Raw genomic sequence first — 21,850 nt, forward strand, 5'->3', positions numbered from 1 at the left:
AATGTTTACCAACATTTTTCAAAATATCCAATTTTGTGTTCTGAAGAAGAAATAAAGTGATACAGGTGGAACGACATGAGGGTGTGTGGTAACATTTTATTTTAGGGTCTTTTAACTAGTTGCTTATTAGCATGCATATTACTTGAATATGTATACGTATGAAGCACATATTAATGCCTTATTCTGCATGACCTTATTCTACATTCTTAATCCTACCCAATAACTAAACTTAACAACTACCTTATCAACTATTAATAAGCAGTAAATTAGGAGTTTATTGAGGGAAAAGTCATAGTTAATAGTTTATATGTGTTCCCTATACTAAAGTGTTACCGGGTGCGTAAATAATGACAATTCTCGTTTTTGGTCTCCTTAAGCATTTGGTGTTGCTGCACTACTTTTTTTCATTAGCCTAATCCTTTTTTTTTTTTTTTTTTTTTTACTTTAAGCACCATAAAAAGTGACCTTTAGAAAACTAATGCTGTAAAATTTTCTTAAACTGTCTTTCAGGCATGCAAGGCCAACATGAAGTTTAATTTTTTAGCCTATTCTCACCACCTGAGGTATGTGAAAATTGTTCACTTTTGCAGAGTCAACCGATTGCAAGAGCAGGCAATTTATTCATAACTACTTAGGAAGCTTTGATTAAAATTGTGTTACGAATGGGTCATCATTATTCTTACAGGGCATATCGACAAATTACAGTACGACATTCAGAACCTCCATGTATGCCTATTGCCTTTCACTTTCATCTTTAATCTTTTTCTTCTGCATTAAGTTGCATGAAGTTGAGCATGAAAATGAGTATGTGTTGTCACTGAAGATTTTTCTGTTTACTGAACCTTTTTTTTTTTTTTTTGAGAGAGAGAGAGAGAACAAGCACATCATACAGCCTTCAAATCCAATTTTAACATGTCCAAGATAAGGTACCAGGGAAATTGAAACTTATCCAAGGATGATATGGAGCAGACAGTGGGAGTAAATGAGTGAGTAAATTAGACAGAGAGACATCTATAGAGAGTGCAAGGATTAGACGCATGTATTATAAACTCTTCGCAATGCTCTTCAAGTCTAAAACTAGTGGTGATTTCAGAGGGTCACCTCCTTCAGGTAAACCCTAAAAAGATTTTACTTTAGCTATCAGTGAACACTGTAACTGATGTGCGGTGTATCAGTGTCGCCTGTGCTGCAGGGTGTGATAAGCATTGAGTCTCAATGGATAGCAGAATGCATTTCAGCCTTGGGTCCAACAAGAAGTTATTTTATCCTCTTTATGGTTCTGCATGAATGTGTCTGTGTGTGCATGTTATTATGTATTGGCACAGGTGACTAAAAAGCTTGAAACGGTTTGAGTGAAAGTGAAATAGTCCACCTCTCAAAATTGTGTGCATTTGCAAGTAATCGGGGCATTGAAAAGGCACAGAAAAAGTCATACAATTAGCTATTGAAGTGAACAGAAGTGTCCTTAGATGCTTGAGCATCCATATCCAATGAAACATTTTTGAACTCAATGATAAAGACTGTGCTATGATCAGGACATATCAAACCTTAATTTATGTAGTTCTGTCAACTGTACACTTTAAGAGTTTTGTCATGTCTTACAACATGGACAATGTTCTTAATGAGTCCCTAATGTAGACACTGGCCAAATTCTGTAATCAAAACATTTTGTGCTTTAGCATATTGTCGGTTACACTTAATTTTACAGTACACATACTTACACTGTACTTACCCAAAAAAAGTACAGGTAATATAAGGTAATTACATGGGTTAAGGTTAGGTTTAGGGGTAGGTTCAGGGTTGGTACCTAGTTATAACCCAGTTATTGTAAATAGCTATAATATGTGCATAGTATGTACATGCTACCATATTCTCTTGTAATATCACAAACATCAAGCTTGCAGTTTGGCATCCATAATGAGGTTTTTGGAATGGCTGACATAAATGCTACAAATACAAGGCCTTACCTTTCTAGATGAAGTGCTTGTGTCGATCTTCAATTGAGTGGCAATAAGGACTGACATTGTAGATCTATACGGATCTGAGTTGGCAGAGCAGCAAAGTATGGAAGTCCACTTGTGGTACAGCGTCTTTTACCTGCCTGTTGTTCACTTTTTCCTTCTTCTCACTCTTATTCGTTCAGTCTTGGCTGCACATGCACAACCTCTGAGCGAAGTATGCAATTCCACGGCACCCGCTGCTCTAAGCTGTATTTTTCTTCTCTCAGTCAATTTCTCTGTCCTTTCCGGCTTCCCTTACCTCTCCTCCTTGCGCTGCCTCTCTCTCCTTCTCACCCTCCCTCTCTCTTGTGTTGCCCCACTGAAGCGTGAGGGTAAACCACTTAAATATTCTGGGCAGATTTCACAAAACACACATAAAAACAGCGGCCGGTGACAGCAGCCCTTGCCAAATGGTTTAAAGACCAAAGGAAAAAGTATGAATATGTAAACTGACTAGGGCTGGGTTTCAGTAGCAAAAATAGTGTTGGTAAGTGCAAATCATTTCCATGAATGAGTTCAAAGTGTCCATTTCAATGAATTTATTCAATGATTTGTTAGAGAGTTCATTAGAAGTAAGAAGAATTAGAGAGTCCTCAAACTCATTCTCTCAAATGGCTTGAGTATGTAGAGCATTTGCTGCTTATGGATCGCATGCCCCTGTCATATATTCGTCCTTGTGTTCATTTAGTGAGAAAAGGTGGGAAAACATGCCTTGGTTATTTTTAAGCCACATTAAAGCCATTTCAGCACAAGTACGTTAATATTGGGATTTACTGATATCATGATGTAGTCCACAAGGATGAAGATGAGAGCAGAAGTACTTCAATTGGTAAAGCAACTTTAATTAAACAGCAGAAGAATAGTGTGTACAAACACAAAGAATACCCGACAAAGAACTGAAGAAACTGAAGGACTTGAAAAAACTGAATGCCAACAGGTGTGATCTAATTACTAACACAATGAATTACCAAATGATAAGCGGGAACACAGGACAAAAGGAAGCAGGAAAACAAAGAGAAAAAACCAAGTCTTTGAAAATGAAACCAAAACAGACTTAACATGACAACTAAATATTGCTAAAAAGCTAAAATATCATCCTTTTATAAAAAATTTCACCCAGCCCTAGTGCTGACAAATACATGCACCCATATCCACAAGGACATTGGTCAGCATTTGCACATTTCTCTGTTTATGTGGTCCCCTGAAATAGATCAATCTAGTCTAGTGAATGGTTAGCAAATTATGCAGTACAGGTGATATTTATGCTGCACGTCATGAGGTGCCAGCATGCAGACAGGGTGCTGGCATCCCTGTTGTCCATGCAATTTCATTTATGGAGTATCTTTGCCTCGCACGCACCCAGTCCAGGTTTCTGACACCCAATAAAGAATTTATTACACAAACCCCAGTGACTCTGAAAGATTTGTTCTGGACACAGGAGAGGACTATAGAGAGAGAAGGGGCACTGTGTAGAGTAGAATTCATTAAAAGACAAGAGAGTTTTATTAAAAGCAGACAGTATAGTTGGCTAGCAGGCTCTTAATTGACTGAGAGGGTAGAGACACAAGATGTGCTGTAATGGAATATAAACATATCCAAAATGTCAAGAGCCTACGGACGGCTACATGAATTGGCAAATGAAACGTGCAAGTGTATGTGTGGATATCTGAGTGCAAGAAAAATGCTGTTATAAAGCAACTTGTGAAGTTTTTTAAGTACAACATAGTGTAGGGTCCAAAAGACACATTACAAATCTGACATTTTAAAGATTCTAGCAAGTTTTAGGATTTTGAAAAAATTAAAACAAACTTAATCAAACCAGTACATTTGTGACATTTGCTATGTTTCCATCCAAAGTTGCGTATTTAACTTATGCGCATATTTTGAATATCGCATAAAACATTTGCGAATAAAGCACTGTTTTCATCCAGCGAGTCAAAGAGAACAAAAACACCACTTTCTGATACATGGGCGCTAAATATCTTTAAGAAAAATGGAAGTTTCTGCAATAGAAGCCACTGTATATAATAATTTTCATATATAATAAATTATTTGCACCTCAGAGCGTGCAGATGAAACACAATAAACGCTGTCATGTTATCTTGCATTCAAATGCCTGGTATTTGTGAACGCAGTCCCGCTTCTGGGAGGGAATTAAACCGAACCACTTCAACAACAGACTTTGCTCAGGCATTACAGAATGACCAAAAACAGCATTTCAGATACTGTGCAACGAGATTGGTCCGCTGGTTGGTCCAGTTATGCTGTTACATCGCAAAGTCACATGTCTTTTTTGATGCGCATCAAGGAATTTATTCAGTAAAAGTGTTTCTATCATAGTTTATGCGCATGTTTTCGTGTCGCGTAAAAAAATTTATCCTACTCATTTGAGCACATACGTTTTTTTATGCACATTTTTAGAATTTATGCGCATCTTGGCGTTTCCATCCAGCGTTTTTTTATGCGATATCCCAAAATGCATTTTTGAGACTGTCTCCTCCATGTTTGCCTGGTCAACAAAACATTTCCAACACAATCACAAAAACTCATAGAATAACATTTACTCTTTATGTTACAAACAAAGACTGATATAACGCGCTTCCTGTCTCCAAGGAGTTGGGCCACCAGCAAAATTAAATAGAAGGATATAAAAGCTGCAATTTCTATGTCATGGTGGTGGTGGTTATTTTTCATTTTGCTCCCTGGGCACAGTTAACAGGCTTGGACCCTCTAGGCTGTCTCATAAGGAGTGATATATGAAATGAGGCAGAGTTGCACAGCATCCTCCATTAGGGTCAGTTTAAAGATGGTGTAGGGCTTTGGTGAAGAAGTTATCAGCATTTGCAGGCTGCTAGAGTCCACAACACTGTGTTTATAAGGTGGTATTGATTTGACCTCTACATAATGACTGATGATTACCTCATTGGATTTAAAACTGCGGAAAAGTTGAAAAATGGATCGATAGTTTGGTCTGCATTTAAGACTGAGCTAAATTATTCTTATTTATTCAGTGATTGTAAATTCCCAGGCAGAGCCAAGTATGGACACAAATTATGGGAGCTATTAGATGCCACCCAGCTGCCAGACTTGTTCCATGAGCTTGTTGGGCACCCAGTTAGTATGTAAGTATATTTTCAAATGTATTGTGATTTTGTGACATCTGCATATTTATTATCTAGTACTGAAAGACATTAGATATGTGTATTAAAGTTATTTGTTCATTCTTAGCATTCAATTCCAAACACATTCTTGTGTTATTGTCTAAACGTTTGAAGGTCTGACCATGGACATGGGGGTGGGGGGGGGGCTTTGACACTGACAGTGAATGACTGAAGACACTCCATACAAATTCACAGAGGCAACAAGCCACTGTCTACCAGGATATTTCCCTACAGGCCTACGAAGGCTACCTGAGTCTGTCTTGATTGAGTTCTGCTTGACCACCTCCCTGTAAAGTAGAGATCCTGAAAATATTGCCTTTTCTCTCTTGGGTGAGGGTAGTGCAACTCTTTCTTCCTCCATATCAGTCCAGTTAAGTGTTAATCTGAGAAATAGTTTCTCATCTGTCCAAAAATATGGACTGCTCCTGACTGGTATAGATGCAGACAACCTCATAAAACATTACAGCATGATGTTAGACTATAATAATTATATTTGATTATTGCCCTCAACATTGGGTATTTTCTCACAAAAATTTGCCAGTCTTTACAAAATAAACAAATATATACAAATCAAATAAGATCTAACTGAAAAAATGGTAACTTCTTTATTCAGCTATTTATATTTTTATAAATATCTTTATATTTTAATATGTTTATATTGATAGGTCAATTATTGATAGGTGAATGTGTAAAGTAATCAAGAATGCCTTTGTCTTTTTGTATGATAATTCTAGTCTGTATAACTCGTTTTGATATGTCATTACGTTTTCAATTCCTAATCTTGTGAATTCCTAATTAGAGCTGTGTATTTCAGAACAAGATTTTTCACAGCTTCAGTTTCATGCTCCAAATCAGTGGATGTAATTGACCCCATTTAATTAGCTTTAATTTAAAAACTTTAATTTTTAACTTTAGCTTTTGGACATTCTAAAACAGACTTTTTCACAGATTTAATTTTTAATCTGCATTGAAGAAACATCAGAAGCATGCAGTCACAGTATTATTTTTTTTTTAAACCCTTACCATATTATTGAAATGACTCAAGAGGAGCTATTGGCAGCAAGTTAAAATTTAGCACAAGGAAGACCAATAAGAGCTCATTTATATTGACTGTCAAATTTAAGACTTTGCCACTAGCACATTAAACAGAAGCACAACTGAATTATCCATTTAACAAAAGCAGCTTAGCAGAACATAAAACTTTTGTTGCCCTGTAAGCTCAGAGTAATCCTCCACTTTAGGGATGAATCTTATTATTTAGATTAAGAATATTTTTACATTGTTTTGAGGCATAAATGTTACTGCATTGTTAAAATGGGGATTTTCACTCAATATGTCACTGAATTATTATTGATATAAAAAAGTGTTGGGTAAAATTACTGCAATGTTAGGAACTCGATGAGCATGAGAATAAATGTTAAACATGCAAATCTAAATCTCTATGCATCCATCTTCTTTAAGTTGGTGATGATAAGGAGGCGTCACACACAAACCCAGTGATCATAAATAACACTACTAACACGAATGATACCAAATACCAAAAGCTCTTATACAGTATCTAAAGAAGAGAAATAATTATTTTTTATCTATTTATTTTATTTTATTTATTTATTTATTTATATATAAGTGCTGTCATTACATCAAAAAATTCAACATTATTATTACTTTTTCTGGCTCCTTTGCCTTTAATGGAAACTGGACAGAAGAGAGGGAAGTGGGTTCAAGAAATGACCCAAACCAGGGTTCCAACAGAGCATGTGTACTGCCCACCAACTAGCACATAAACTGATAGAGAAACAACACTATCAGAACTAGTTCAGAGGACTATACATCTGCACCTGAACAGAGAAATAAAAATCCAAAAGACTCAGCAGTATCTAGAGTATTGGTGAATAAAAGTAAATGATGGCAGCTAACCTTTCCTTCTGGTGTAAATTGTGGAGAGCAGTGACAGGCACTGGATGAATACTGGCATCATAAATGAGCCGCATCAGTTCAAGGGAGACAGATGGCACATAAAAATAACAGAATCCTGCACTGGAGAGATTTCAGCCCGGTTAATAGAGTCCACTGAGCGGAGAGAAGAGAACAGCAGACATGACACTTTGGAGTTTGATTGAAGAAAGGTTTCTGAGGTTATCATCCATTTAGGCAGCCTCTGTGATAGATTTCACAGAAAGCACTGATTCCATTAGGCTTCCCTTTTGTAACACTGTTAAAAGGTTGAGAGAATAAAACGGACTGATCTGTCAAAATCAAGTCAAGCTCTTTATTAGCTGACAACTGTAGCATAATGAGAAGAGATCTCATTATGTTTCGCTCTATAACACTGTAAGTTATGCGGTAGCACAAAATGTAAAAAGCTAAAAACTGAATAAAACTCATCACAAGTTATTCATCACCCTGTTGAAGGCTGTTTTAACATTTGTGACCCGTGCTGGCAAGATGAGTCGCAACGGGCAAATTTTCTTTCTTTTTTTTTTTTTTTTTAATTTAAAAGTTATTTTCACAATCTCTATTAAAAACCCTACAAAAAAAACTGACACAAATTTTTAAAGTCGATAAAGTCAGCAAAGTCAATTTTGAGAAAAATCGAGTTTTATTTGTTTATTTATTTGGATCCCCATTAGCTATACCCAAGAGCAGAGCTAGTCTTCCTGGGGTCCACACAACGCTTAAAAACATATATTATTAATTATCACATAAACAAAAACATTAAAATACTCTCAATAACAACAAAAAAGGTCTAACACTTATAATGCATCCTACTAGCTTCTACGCATAACCTCCTATAAATAATGATAATGCAAGGTGTGCCTTTACCTGCCTTCCTAAATGTAATTTCTGTGTTATTTTAATTAATGACAATTGCAGAGAATTCCATGTTTTCTTTACCCTATATACTACTGTACGTTTAAGGAGTTTAAGGAAACTAGTTTTTGCTTTGGGGAGTGAAAATCTGCCTTCTGTTGCCTGTCTAGTGGCATACGTATGACTTTTAATGCAAGTAAATTGCATTTTAATTGATTGTACCGATCCAATGGAATTTTAAACTGTAAATTCTTCCATGTGGCTAATAAAATTGCCTCAGTCAACCGATCTTCCACTCTCAACCAAATCAGATGGAGATGCATACTGTTAATATTTGTGCGATACAGACACTGAAGAGCAAGTCGTGCCACCTTGTTGTGTACTAGCTGGAGTTTACTTAAATCTTTTTAGTGGCATTAGCCCAAATTCTCTCAAGGTTAAAGTTTTCTGAAGGTTCCAAAACAAAATCACCTAGCAACCATACCTTAAAATCCTGGTAATAACACCAAATTCGGCACACATCAAGTCAGAACCAAATATCTAAAGGAAAAATATATATTCAACTTCTTTTCCCCATGATACCACAATTGTTTGATTAACATTAATGAAACAGACAGCCTATATATTAAGATCTACTGTAACATCAGATGTTTTTCCCCCAACAGTTAACCAAATGTTCACTTAACAGATAATGTTTGCGTTAATACTCAGCAAGACAGATATTTTGAAATACTGTAATTCTGTGTATATGTGTATATCGGGATCACAGGGTCTTTGTGCGCACTTCGGATGTGTCAGTCAGCGTGAGTAATGCTGCCTTCACGTGCTATCGGAATTACTGTAAATACCAGTTTCCTAGGTAAAAATTGCACATGAATGCACATGTCATGTTTACCACTGGGAAGTTCGGAAATAATTTCCGAGATGGGCAGGCCATGAACTTTAAACATGGTGGAGGGGAGAACTACTGTTGTGACAGGTATGATTTATTCGTTTTTTTCCCCCCACAACAGCTAGATCGTCTTTGTCTTGCCATTTATGTAGTACATATTTACATATGAATAATCATTTGAAGCGTATTTTGTGTTTTATATACAGAAACGATAGCTGTATTTGACCGAAATTACAGAATCGTCAGCAAGACAGCATCTAGGGCCCTGTCCTCACGAACACGGGTATTTTCAAAACCACAGCTTTTTCTTTGTGGTCTGGCCGTTCGTCCACACACAAACGCAGTATCCAGTGACTGAAACTAAACTTTTTTGAAAACTCCGGCCAGGGTGAAGATTTTTATAAACTCTGGTTACAGCGTTGTCCTGTAGACGGTGAAACCGGAGATTTTGGCCTGTGACATCGTAGTGCGTGCTGTTATCTCCTTTGTCTGAAGTCAGATTGTGCTCTGCTATCTCCTTTGTTTACGTGAGGCGAGTCTGTGGAATGAAGGACGTAGCCAAAGTATTGCTGCTAATAACTGTGCTAACAGGGCTTATAACATGTATACAGATATATGTACAGTTTTCCCATTATATTGTGGAACAGGTGTCGGAATTTAATACTATGCAGGTCACTGCTTATGACAATGTTTTTTTATTTTTTTACTTTGAATGAATATGTCTCATTGTGTTTTGTTCTGGTTTATGGAATTAATAATAATAGTAATAGTAATAAAATGCTTAATAAAATGACAATGTTGTTAGCCTACTAAACCAGTAATAAACTTTTTCCAGGCTTCTGATTGGCCAACATGGCTTTTGACAGCACTTCATAGCGTGTTTTTGCACTTTCATGTGGACAGAGATTTTCTTAAAACCGTGCTTGTGTGGACGCAATTTTTTTTAAAAACGAAGAAGGAAAAACTCTGTTTATAAAAATACCCGTGTACGTGTGGACTAGGCCTAGATAGCACCATGAATGTTTATGGTTGTCAGTGCAAGGGACACTAAATATAATTTTAAAAATATAACCGGGTGTTCTCCATGATTCCTGCTTAATCCGACAACATAGCACTTGAATGCAACAAGCTCGTAATCACGACATCTGAAGTGGGAATTATGAAATTTCCGATAGCATGTGAAGGCAGCATAAGATGTTTTGTTTACATCAGCATGAGTTTGAAAATCATTGGTTTAGACTTATGCCATCAAGAATTCGCTATGAATATTCACAAAGTTGAAATGCTGCGCTTTAAAACTATACCAAACTTGTGCTGATGGGAAGCGCCAGTCGTCGAGAAGCGAGCAGAGAGAAACGGCATTTTTCATGGACAAGAAAAGGTAGGCTACTCCTTTCAGAAAATGTACAAATAAAGATACACTCATAAAAATGATACGTTGGATTTACTTAAATTTTTATGTCAACAGGTTCCACGTAATTTGGTTATGTTGCATTTAATTAACATTATTTATTTCAGTTAACTTAAATTTATTACATAAGGTTAACTCAATGCCATTTAGTTGAATCAGTTTAACATTCTTAATTTTGTCCAAAACCATTAAGTTTCATTATCCTAAAATTAATATCAAACAGAAATTAAAACAAGTAATTCAGTTTAATTGATTAGTTTATTTAGTGAATGCATTCAAGAATAATTTTCACAACTTCCACAAAATCTTTACTCGATAAAGACTCTTATTGTTAGGTGTTAACCAGAAGATGGTTTTATTCCATCTATGGCATGCCCAAAACAGTTGTTTTTATTATTAAAACAATTTTAATTGTTGCATTACAATTAAAGAACATTAAAAAGTCTCTCCATTTTCTCATCTTGCTAAAAACTGCTTAAAATAACACTTTATTTCAACATTTACCCTCCCAGATCAGCCCCTTTGCAAAACATGATGGGAAGTGAAAGTCCTGTTTGATTGAGTCCTGGTTGAGTTTACTTGATTGAAACTTGTTATTTTAATATGAAAACATCAAGTTAAGTCAAAAAAGTAATTGTTTCAAGTCAATGTAACATGAAGCAATTAAATTTGAACCAGAAACCTAATACAATGGTGCTGAATCAAAATAAGTTGTTTAAATAAAGTGAACAGCATCAAAAAATCATTTTTTTGAGAGTACATTTAGATGTTTAATTGCTATTTGGAGCATTGGGATCGCTAGACGAGGGCTTAATAAACAAATTTTTATGAAAAACTCAAATTTGACCAAAATTAACATTTTTCATTTGTTTTGCCTGTAGCTCATAATTAGCCTGTGCGCATTCCGACTAATTTTGCCATCACGGGTCACATTTACTGTAGTTTCAACCTCCTTCGCCTGTTCTCAAAGGCCTTTACTGTATTATTTTGCAGTGCATTTGTTTATTCTACTGTGAGTACTAGCTGCAGCTGCAGATGTTTACCAGCTAGATAATGAATCAGCAGGTAAACAATGCTAGTTTCACTGTGTCACTATTGTCCCCTGGATCTACTGTACCACCAAAATTTTACACTAGGGCTGCAACAACTAATCGATTGAAAAAAAGATACTAATTAATAATGAAAATGATCAACTGTTACAGTCACGCCTGTTCCGGACTCCGTTTCCCATGATCCTCCCTTTTCCACACCTGAACTCACTTCCCTCATCAGCTCTCCCACTCTCCCTGGATTCCCTGCACCTGGTTGTCATCGTTATCACTCCCTTTATATAGGACTCACTCCCTGCACTCCCGGTCTGTTCTTGATGTTATGTTGGATTAATGTTTGGTTGCTTTCCTTTGTTTAATAAATACCCTGTGTTGTAGAAGTCCGTTTACGCCTCATCCCTGCAGCAACATTCATTTGTAACATCAACAACAAAATCCATCATTAACTACTCTGGTCTGTGCCAGGTGCAGGGATAATCTCTGTCACTGATGTCACTTTACAGAAGTTTAAATCCCATTTTTATAAACAAAATATGTTCCTGAAACTCTGAGGTTGCAGAGTGAGCTGTATTTGTATTAATAGCCTTCGGTTGCCTTCATTATTTAATTAATCAGGATAGTTACAGCACACAGAATGGCACTTCTATTTGTCTACTGCTGATGCAAGAAATGCAAAGAATACTAGCTGCTCACCAAAAACATTTTAATTGAAGACAAGCTGCTATAAGAAATGCATTATACCAGTGGTATGCATGGTGCCCTCAGGTGGTATGGAGAAAACTATATAAATCATAAAAGAATACTTTCTATTCATGTTTTATTTCTAATGACTAAATGTAAATGTATAATGTGCATATGTGATGTGTATATGTAATATGTAATGTATGTGTATATGTAATGTGTATACGTAATATGAAATATGTAATCAGTCAGATGGGACCAATCAAAATCTTATATGGACCATTTCAGTTATTACTGCTAAGCTCAAAAAAAAAAAGGGCAAAAAGTATTATAAAGCAACATAACTGTTTTTGTGCACTATATTCCAGGAATTCTGAAGACATTTGATAGATATTTGTGTAACAGTCAGTATTTGTTATTTATAAGTTCACGGAAGCTCTTCCCTCTGCTGAAGCAGTCATGTCATTCTCTATTCAGCATTCAAACAGCATTTCACATTCAGTCACAAAGTCAGTATGGTAAAACTCTCTTCAAGGCTGGCAGCTGACTTGTTGCCTCACTACCCTACCAGGCAATATCTTTCAGGCAGTGTTTGTGCATTAAGGTACCTCACAAAACTGATTTCGGACAGGCTTCTGAGGCAGCATAACGTAATGATCTACAACAAAACAGAGAGAGCTTCAAAAACCAATCAGATTAGTGTATCTCAGTAGACAGGACGTGATACGAGCATTGGATTCGGACATGGCTTGTTGCCTTCCTAACTCCATATTTTTCAGCTTTCGGAAGCAGCCCAAGACATTCCAATGCTCCTATTATTATGTATAATCTGAGCATAAAGTTCTGTGCTTTTGTACTTTTGCGACTACACGCCTTAAAACATCAAAAGTAGTCCAACAGAGGAGAGCGGGCAGGGGTTGTGGAGGACGCAGAGCAGGCAACAGGGATTACCCAGGACGAGGGAAAAACCAGGGAGGAGATGACGGTGGAAAGACCTAGGGAGGAGACAACAGAGGTAGGAGCCAGGGAGTGACCCAAACAGAGCTATCAGGCAGAAGGTCCACAGTGAAGCTGATGGCAGGAGGAGCCATGGTGGAGCCTTGATGTAGAGGCAAGGCGGAAGCCGGGGAATGACAGACAGAGGAGCAGCTGGTGGAGGTGGAGACCCAGGCAGAGCTGAAGACCCAAAGAAACCAGGCGACACTGAAGGTCCTGGAGACCAAGGCGAAGCCGCGGGGATTAACGGCCGAGGTGAAAAAGATGACTAAGGTGGAGCCAGTGTGACCAAGGACTGAGGCAGAGGCAGAGGTAAGGAGGAGCCTGATGGAGCCAAAGGGGTGGAGGGCCAAGTCACAGACGAAGGCCCGGAAGTCCGAGGCGAAGGCAGAGCAACAAGTGACGGAGCTGGAGGGTGGAGACGGTCTGAGGTGGAGTGACGGACTTGGAAGTTCTAGGTGGAGGATTGACACTCCAGGTCGAAGCTGGCGACCTGGAAGCCCAAGGTGGATCCAGGATGCTAGGTGCAGACAGCTTATAATGAACGAAAGGGCTAAATGGAGCATCTAAAGACAGGGCTGAAGAACTAGGTAGCTCAGACAGGGGGTTACAAAATGGCCTCCTCAAATGATACAGGGCAGGCAGAGAGTTCAAAAACAGCCTCCTTGGCCAACACAGGACAAACACATACTTCAGGAACAGCCTCCTTGGTGCTGGGTGGGATCAGCGGCAATAAGAGACTTTGGGAAACACGCTCTTCCAATTCCTCACATATACATGTGGACACTCCTCACCCTCAGTGGGGGTCAGACATTTTGATGGGCTCGGGCTCCGGACAAAGATTGCCTCGGCCACTGGCTCCTTCCCCAACTTGCAGACAGCTTTTTAAAGGAAGAAGTTGTTCCACTCAATGTTAATGGCTTCAAACAGTTCATGAGTAGCTGAAAAATGTTTCCCAGTTTGTTTGAGTTTAATGTGAGACCAAATATGCACTATAGGGTTCGAATTTGGACTCTGACCAGGCCAAAACATGAGCCTGATGGATTCTGTTCTCAAGCTACTTCTTAGTTGTCTTTGCAATTTGGGCAGGAGCTTTGTCTTGTTGAAAAATAACATCTGATCACTCATCTTTAGATAACAGCTTTTCATTAGTGGGAACCAGGCCATTCTGCGGTTTTCTCCTGTACTCTAAAGCATTAAATGACTTTTCACAGTGAAGTAGCTCAGCAATACCAGCAGCTAAAAAGGCTCCCCACATAATGGTACCTCTTCCTCCATGCTTCACTGTGGTAGAGATGCATTTATTATTATATTTCTCAGCAGATTTTCAAAGACACTGCTCTGGGAGCATCACCATGCAACTCATGTTTCATTGTGATTCATCACTCCACACACAACTTCCCATATTCAGCCAAAACTTCGTTCTATCTTTGATGTTTTTTCTGATACAGCAATGGCATTTTAAGTAGTGCATTTGCCTAAATTTTGCTAATTTCCTGATCAAATAATTTGTGGTTAAGACAATTAAAAGTTTAGTGTTTGGCCATTTTGAACCATTTCCTAAACCACCTTTTAAAGGAGAATGATGAGAGCATTTCCCTTAACACTGATGTGCAGCAGCAAACTACACCAGAGTTTGAAAAACTTTCACACAAACAAAACCATTTTAAAGACAAATACAAAGAAAAGAGTTAGTTTTACAATACAAATGTTTTTAATTTATGCTTTGATGTGTTCTCAATCTCAGGTGCATTTTGTATATTTAAAATTCGCAAAGAGATTTCCTGTCTAGGCGCAATGTATTTTTCCTTTCAGAAGAGGGAGAAGTAAGCAATTTTTTTCAGCAAAGGAAGCTCATCCAAACTCTCTCTATCACAAATCTGTCGTCCTGCCGCGGAACTCTGAGTGAGTTATAACATATATCCACTCCTGGAGGAGAGCACGATGGGTTCTCTCTATACCGTGGTGATATATTCCAAGCAGTGCCTTGATTTAGATGCATCCAATAATACTTTACAGCTCTTCCATTCAGAGCTCCAGCAGAGAGGCTTCTGCTGATAGGAGCAGGGTCATCGAGGAGAGATGCTCACAAATAAGGAGGGGAGCTTTAAAAAACAGGTTTAATACTTCTTTAAAAACTCAACTATGGCATAATAAACTTTTAAAAAAACGAACAAACAAACAAAACCTAAATGCAAAGATTTTTTTCCAAAATACAACAATATAGATAGAAAAGACCTGGTCAAATACAAGTGTAATTTTCACTCAAATTCAAGCTGTATAGTTTGTTAATTCTTGGTACAACAATAAAACATATGATGTAACAATAGGCAACAATCCTACATATGGAAAATTTATGAATTTAAAAAACAACAATAAATTATCATGACAGATATGACATATAGATAGATACATATGATTTTTCTGCCAGTGTACTGTTGTTTTCCAGAAGCTTGGGCTGCAAAAGTATTAAGGGTTTGCATGTTTCCCAATCCCTCTGAAATGTTTGCAACAAACAATTCTTGCAGAAAAGGTTTGCTACTCATTGGACTTAAACCTCAAAAACATTTTAGTAAAGCCTTGAATGTTTTTATTACATTGTTTGTACCACTTATGTTTTCACGTTTGGTCTTTTTTTTCCACTAATAAATCATTTCTGAGCCTAGTTCTGCTCTATCCTTATTCTCGCAAGCTAGGATTTTGAGAAACTGCCATAAAATTAAACATTTTATTCTACAAAAAAAAGTTAAGGCTTATTTAAATTATGTAGTAGAGGTCTGTGCAGTAGACAACTCCTAAGTAATTAGCAGAAACTACGCAATGACTTTGCTCACCCCTCCATCCAGTAGTAAAAAGCAAAGACATAATGTTGAAAAGCTGTGATAGAGAAATTTGCAAACTGGACTTGCAATTTGTGATTCTTGCAAAACTCTTTCTTGGGGTCCATGACATTTTGTCATGTCATATCATGTTTGATGCAGTTAGGTCAACATGTGGAAACAAACATGGTCATACCCACTGCCACATGCCAAATATGCTTTTAAATGAGCTAAAAAGCCCTGAATCAACTGTCAGCTGTCTAAAATCATTCTTTGAAATGTATGAACACACTTTGTGTATTGCTTTTAGAGATTCAGTAACCAAGCCTTTAAATTTTAGAGCCAACAACACTCAAAACACACCATTGCCCAGTCACTACAAGATCTTGTCTTTACTTGCCTTTTATTAAATATCACAAGGCAAATGTTGACAGAAATTTGCAAAGAGAGGCCGCAGGATATTTTCTTGGATAAATATTTCAAACTTATTATGACTCCCTTTATGTCATATCCAACACAGTATCTAGCTCACGAGTTCACACTTGTACATAATTAAACAGAGTAAAGGTTAAGCGTATTTGTCATGCTGTCTGAGGGGAGGGCTCCAAACTCCAGGTGGTCTGGCGGAAGCTAGATATTTTACTTTATAACTTGTTAAATATGAAATTTTTCTTACACAAACACATCGCTTTGCTTCAGAAGGCCTTTATTTACCCCCGGAGCCGTGTGGAGTATGTTTATGATGGATGGATGCACTTTCTTGAGCTTCAAACGGGTGGTTTCCGTGCACTACCATTATAAAGCTTAGGAGCATCAGGGCGATTATTAATATAATTCCGATTGTATTTGTGTGAAAGAAGAAAGTCATATACACCTAGGATGGCTTGAGGGTGAGTAAATCATGGGGTAATTTTCATTTTAAAGTGAACTAATCCTATAACTGAATGTGCTCCTCTCATGTTAATTAGGTGAATGTGCTCCTACCGAACATTGTTAATAAAACATCATTAAAAGACCAAAAAAAAAAAAAAATGTGAAGGAGAGTGTTTAACACTACCTCACTGGGTATTAGGGACAAAATGTTTGTCAACATGAGAAAACTTCAACCAGAAATCACAGATTGGCTCAGTAATTATTGTAACTTTCATACTGCATAACTTAATCCATAATGATCTTGACACCACAGTAAACAAGACCCGTTTTACTGAATAAATTATAACAAGAACTACTGGACAGTACTCTGATAGCACTAAAAAAAAGTACACATCCTGCCAGCAGAGGGCGCACTTTGTTTAGTTTGCTGCTTCCACAGACTTTGGACCCCAGCACTCTCCAAGCTGTCAAGAATGGCAGTGCACCAATCCATGTCATGATTGCCCTTTTCATTTAAAACAGAGCGGTAATCTCTAGCAAACTTTTTTACTTTTCTTATTAGACTCCCATTAAAACACAGAGAAGAAAAATACATTCCAGTGGATGCTGAAAATTTTGATTATTTAAAACATGAAGCCATCTGCTTCACAGTAGAGTAAGATACAAACTTTATAATGCATAACACCCCCGGGTGCCTCAGCTTTGTTTTTCTTCTTCATATCCAGTGGGTGAGAAATTTTAAAATAAGTACACTGAATTGCTAATAAAAAAGAAGAAGAAAAAAAGACTTCAGTGAATTCTGGCTGATGTTTTCTCCAGTCAGCCGCATCTTCATGAGCAATGAACTAAATATCATTTTATGTGGGTCAGAACGTTGGCAATTCGCTGCTGTGATGTCACAAGAACTTAAAACTTTATACAACAAAGCCCCGAAGGTGTCTGCAGAAAACAGCGGCACAACAAAATAAGAAAAACTCTGCACAGAAATATTAAGACAATAACTCAAACTCTGATGGTGAGTGAGGATAATAAGGAAAAGAATAACTGGGGGGTATAAGCAGCCTAACACTTGATTTAAACTGAGCAATACATCTTTAAATACTTTTTGGACTAAATGAGACTACCGAAGCTAAGTTAAAAAAATGACTAGAAGAATGGAAAAGTGGAGGATGAGGAGACCAGAGAAACCCTGTCCAGTGAGGCTACGGATTTATTTGAGTAACAGAATCCATATGTATGTTTTAAGCCTGGATGTCGTAGTGCAGTGAGCCTGTTTCCTCATTCAGTAACTACTTCAATCTTGACAATGTATTTCACGTTTTTGAAACTCTTATTGACAATAGTCTGTTAACAGATAGGCCTACTAAAGTTGTCTTGAGATTTATAACAGCTGGCTTTAAGATAATTACACAGCACCATTGTTCTTTGTTATGCAATGCTATGCATACAGTTGGATGGTCTTATCAAGGTCGGGTATGTAGGGACAGACAACTGTATCTTTAATATGAAGACATCTGTAGGTATTACCGTATATAAATATAATGAACAGAAAGGTGCCAAATGTCCACCTGAGATATAGGGACATTCAACATTCAGTCTTCCACTATATTTATATAACGTTTCAATCTTCCATATAACTTATGTAATATTCTCCTGCATCATTTCATGTTGCTTCTAACCTCAACATCAAAGAACAGTTATCCTCCATAGGGAGCTTTTAGAGTTGGACAGACTGCTTGGCTTTTGGCAGTCCTGAGGTGGTTTTGACTTTCACTTCATAAACCTCATCAAGTTCACACAATTTTCCTGTCCCCAGAATTTCAGTGTTAAATTAAGTGCAGTAATACAGAGCAAAACAACAAAACCTGAGGGAAACCTAACAACACCTGCCTTTCTTGTGATGAAAATCCCTGTATCTCAATCTCACATAGGCTATAGTTCTTTCTCTTCATTACCATTTTTGTCAGATAAGGCATATTCAATCCAAAGTAACTTATTTACAGTACACGGATATTGAAGTTGCTTCAAATGCTCAATGTGAATTGTTCACCATATAAATTATGTCAATTGTGTCATATATAAAACGCAGAGAGAGTGAGAATTGGAGGGAACTGGTTTTAAGTATCTGTTAATTTGTTGTATATGTCTTGAATCAATGTTGGAGGAAATCAACAGCTTACCTTATCACCTTTAGTTGAACCCCTCCGGTAATTCCCTACTCCAGCAGACGAGTTCATCCCTCAACAGTGTGTCTGAGACAGAAAAAGTGGAAGTTAATCCATGGAGTTATGTTCTTTAAAAGCCTGGGATATTAACACCCATTTCCATACCAGAAGTCTCGTTTTCCTAGGAAGTTCAATGTTTATTAGGTCGTGTTGGTGCAATTGAGTTGGTGTTTCCGCGTTGTTTTCTGAGGTAAAAAATGTTCAGTCTGCTTTCAACATCCAGTGCAGGTATTAAGACAGTTTCTTCAAATATTGGTGACCCTCTCTCACAACTGCACGCGTGGTGAGTGTGACGTACCTGCGGGAGTTGGGACAGCAATGACAGCGCGCGCTGAGACCACGATTGCCTGTTGAAACGCTGGAATGAATAGCAAAAGCACTCAGCAGCCGGTGCACCGCCTATACCGCAAATTCCTCAGTGTGGAAAGCGCTCTTTCAAGACTCTTTGCCTCGCTGGAATGATCCGTGAGCTTGTACCTGCTTGAAAATAGGCTTTCACCAGACACCAGCCTCATCTTTTAGTGCATGTTTATTAATAAGTATGCGCAGTGCACACTTGACTGAATTTGTCACGAGATTAAAAGCATTTTCATCTAAAGTTAAACGATTTAAATGCTTGAAATAGCCTTCTAGTTAACACAAATAATTAAAAATGCACCGATATTTTGAAGATATTTTGATTTAGCCTATTTTACATTTTGGTCATTACATAATCGTCAATAATTGCATAGCCTATTTAACAGTTTTGATGACTTTACTATCATTTTGAAATTGAAATAGCCTAATAAAGAATGTGTAATGTAGTGATTTGTAGGTGCTGATGAACTAATATATAAAATAAAACAATTTAATACAATAAGATTCTAGTTTTATAACAAGTTGTCAAAGGAACAACTCAAATTCATGATCACTGCCTACGGTACATTATTCTAGATTTCTTTTTCATACAATATCTATTGACCAGACATATGATTGACATTCTTAAATCAATATACATTTATTGAGAAGCGATATTAAGACTTGTTTTTTGAAAAATATAAAAAAAAATTGTGTTTTTGCTTAACACAAGAAAAGCATGGTAAAAAAAAATAATAATAATAAATAAAATAAAAAATCTTAATTTCCTATTGAGTTAAGTTGACTTTTCCTACCCTATTGACAGATATTTTATCTTGTTTAGCTTATGTAATCGTAATAATTTTTTTTCAGAAAGGAAGATTATTCCAACTTGGCAGGCAAATATATTCTATAGCCTAGGAATATCAAAGTCACTTGTGATCACTTTGGAATTTGGGGAAGGGCCACAACAGCCTCTGCTCTCCCATTAGTAGTGTTCCATCAGTTTAATTAGAAGGACTAAAAGCAATTTTCCATTGAATTTGCTCATTATGTGAAGCAAAGAGTAAATTAGAGAGACACATGGGGGGTTCTGGGGATTCTGCAGTGGGTTGAGCATACACTGTATTTAGGGCAAACTCTTTTCATTTTGTTTATTTCAAAGAAAAGTGATGAGAGGGAACTCATTTCATTGTGGCCATAATATCAGGAGACTTATTGCAGCTCATGTGGTTATGTTCAGTTAGAAACATGTTTATTATATTCCAATTGATCTTACAATATCTTTCAAAAAGTGTTTGGGAAATGCAGCCAAAACTTACAGGTTCCACATTCACCACAATCCATTACGATACGATTCAGCTCATATATAGCATTCTCTTCACAGGTGAAAAGAATGATTAGTCATACTGAGATATATTCTAGCAGCACACACCTATCATGAGCTAAGCAGACCTTAGAACAGCACACATCAAAAACAAGTCAAAAGTGTGAAGCATACTAAATCAAAATGTTGATGCAGCCTGTGTTGAGGCTAACAGACACACTACAGTCTTGATCATTTGTAAAAGAGTGATAGTGCTAACATGAAAGTCACCATGCCACATAATCAGACAGGTAGGGTCTTGATCTGAAGTTCATTTGACCATCGAATGGTAAATTGCTCTCAAAAAAGTTTGGAATTCTTTTCAAAGGCATTTCAAATAAAAAATATTCCATCTTTTAAAAGTGTGTCTTGAAATTTCATCAAGACATTCTTTTCCATTCAGTTGTGATCCATCTAGTTGTCAGGCAACACACCAACTAGTCTATTCTGAAAATATGACGTTGCCCACATCCCTACTTAATGGAATCTTGAAGGATCTGTCTGTGAGATGGGATTCAAACTGGAGAGGACTAGTAGCGATGCCCAGTTTTGTCAGGACCACTATCATCAAAGTTGATTGACAATCAGTGTACAGTTTGGATTGGTGGTATGGTTCTGTTCTGGGCAAGAACTAAGCAGTGATAACTCCCCTTAGGGTAAACAGAACAGAACCAACATAAATGTTTTACAATATCATTAATGTTCTTAATGACTATAATTTAATGTACAACATAATTCAAGAAATAAGTCTGATTCATATAGAAATATCAGAAGGCCAGGTCCTGACTGGACGAGAGGAGGAGCTGGGGATGGAGGAGGGTAATTAACTCCTAAGCAATGCGATAAAGCTGCTGGTAATACTGAATGGACCTTATATAGGGATGCTGTGATATTCGTCATATCCCTATAGGTAGATGTGGATCAGCTGAGAGTCAGCCGATGCGAGCTCGCCTAACGTGACCTGCCAGAACTAATGCTACACTCGATTTCTGTGGATCGATGGGAGAATCTGATCATGTAAAAAGGAGCAGGATGAGGGCAAATGATCTTGTGGTAGTTCTTACCAGTTGAAGTAACTTAGAGCTGAGCAGACTGTGTGGAACATCCACTTTTGAAGCCTGACTGGTTGGTATCCATCAGGCTTTGTGAAAAGGGTGCAGAAGGTTGACTGAAAGGAAGTTATCCACTGCTGCAGGTTTAAGTGTTGTGGCTCTTTAAGTGAGTCTGCTT

The 21,850-nt window shown here is 37.3% G+C and overlaps 1 protein-coding gene across 2 annotated transcripts in view; it reads right to left on the minus strand.

Annotated features, from left to right (window-relative positions):
- The window catches only part of dpp6b (dipeptidyl-peptidase 6b), a 141,104-nt gene extending 122,159 nt beyond the window's left edge, over positions 1 to 18,945 (minus strand). Inside the window, exon 1 of one of the 2 annotated variants that reach the window (XM_051913374.1) lies at positions 18,874 to 18,945. In XM_051913374.1, coding sequence (XP_051769334.1) covers positions 18,874 to 18,930 — 57 coding nt within the window. In that variant the 5' untranslated portion in view covers positions 18,931 to 18,945. Of the gene's footprint in view, positions 1 to 1,967; positions 2,040 to 18,873 lie in introns of those variants that run through there. The other variant, XM_051913383.1, reaches the window with a different exon arrangement.
- Positions 18,946 to 21,850: the final 2,905 nt, after the last annotated feature.

This window comes from Ctenopharyngodon idella, chromosome 2 (genome assembly GCF_019924925.1).
Source record: "Ctenopharyngodon idella isolate HZGC_01 chromosome 2, HZGC01, whole genome shotgun sequence".
Classification (NCBI taxonomy): Eukaryota; Metazoa; Chordata; class Actinopteri; order Cypriniformes; family Xenocyprididae; genus Ctenopharyngodon; species Ctenopharyngodon idella.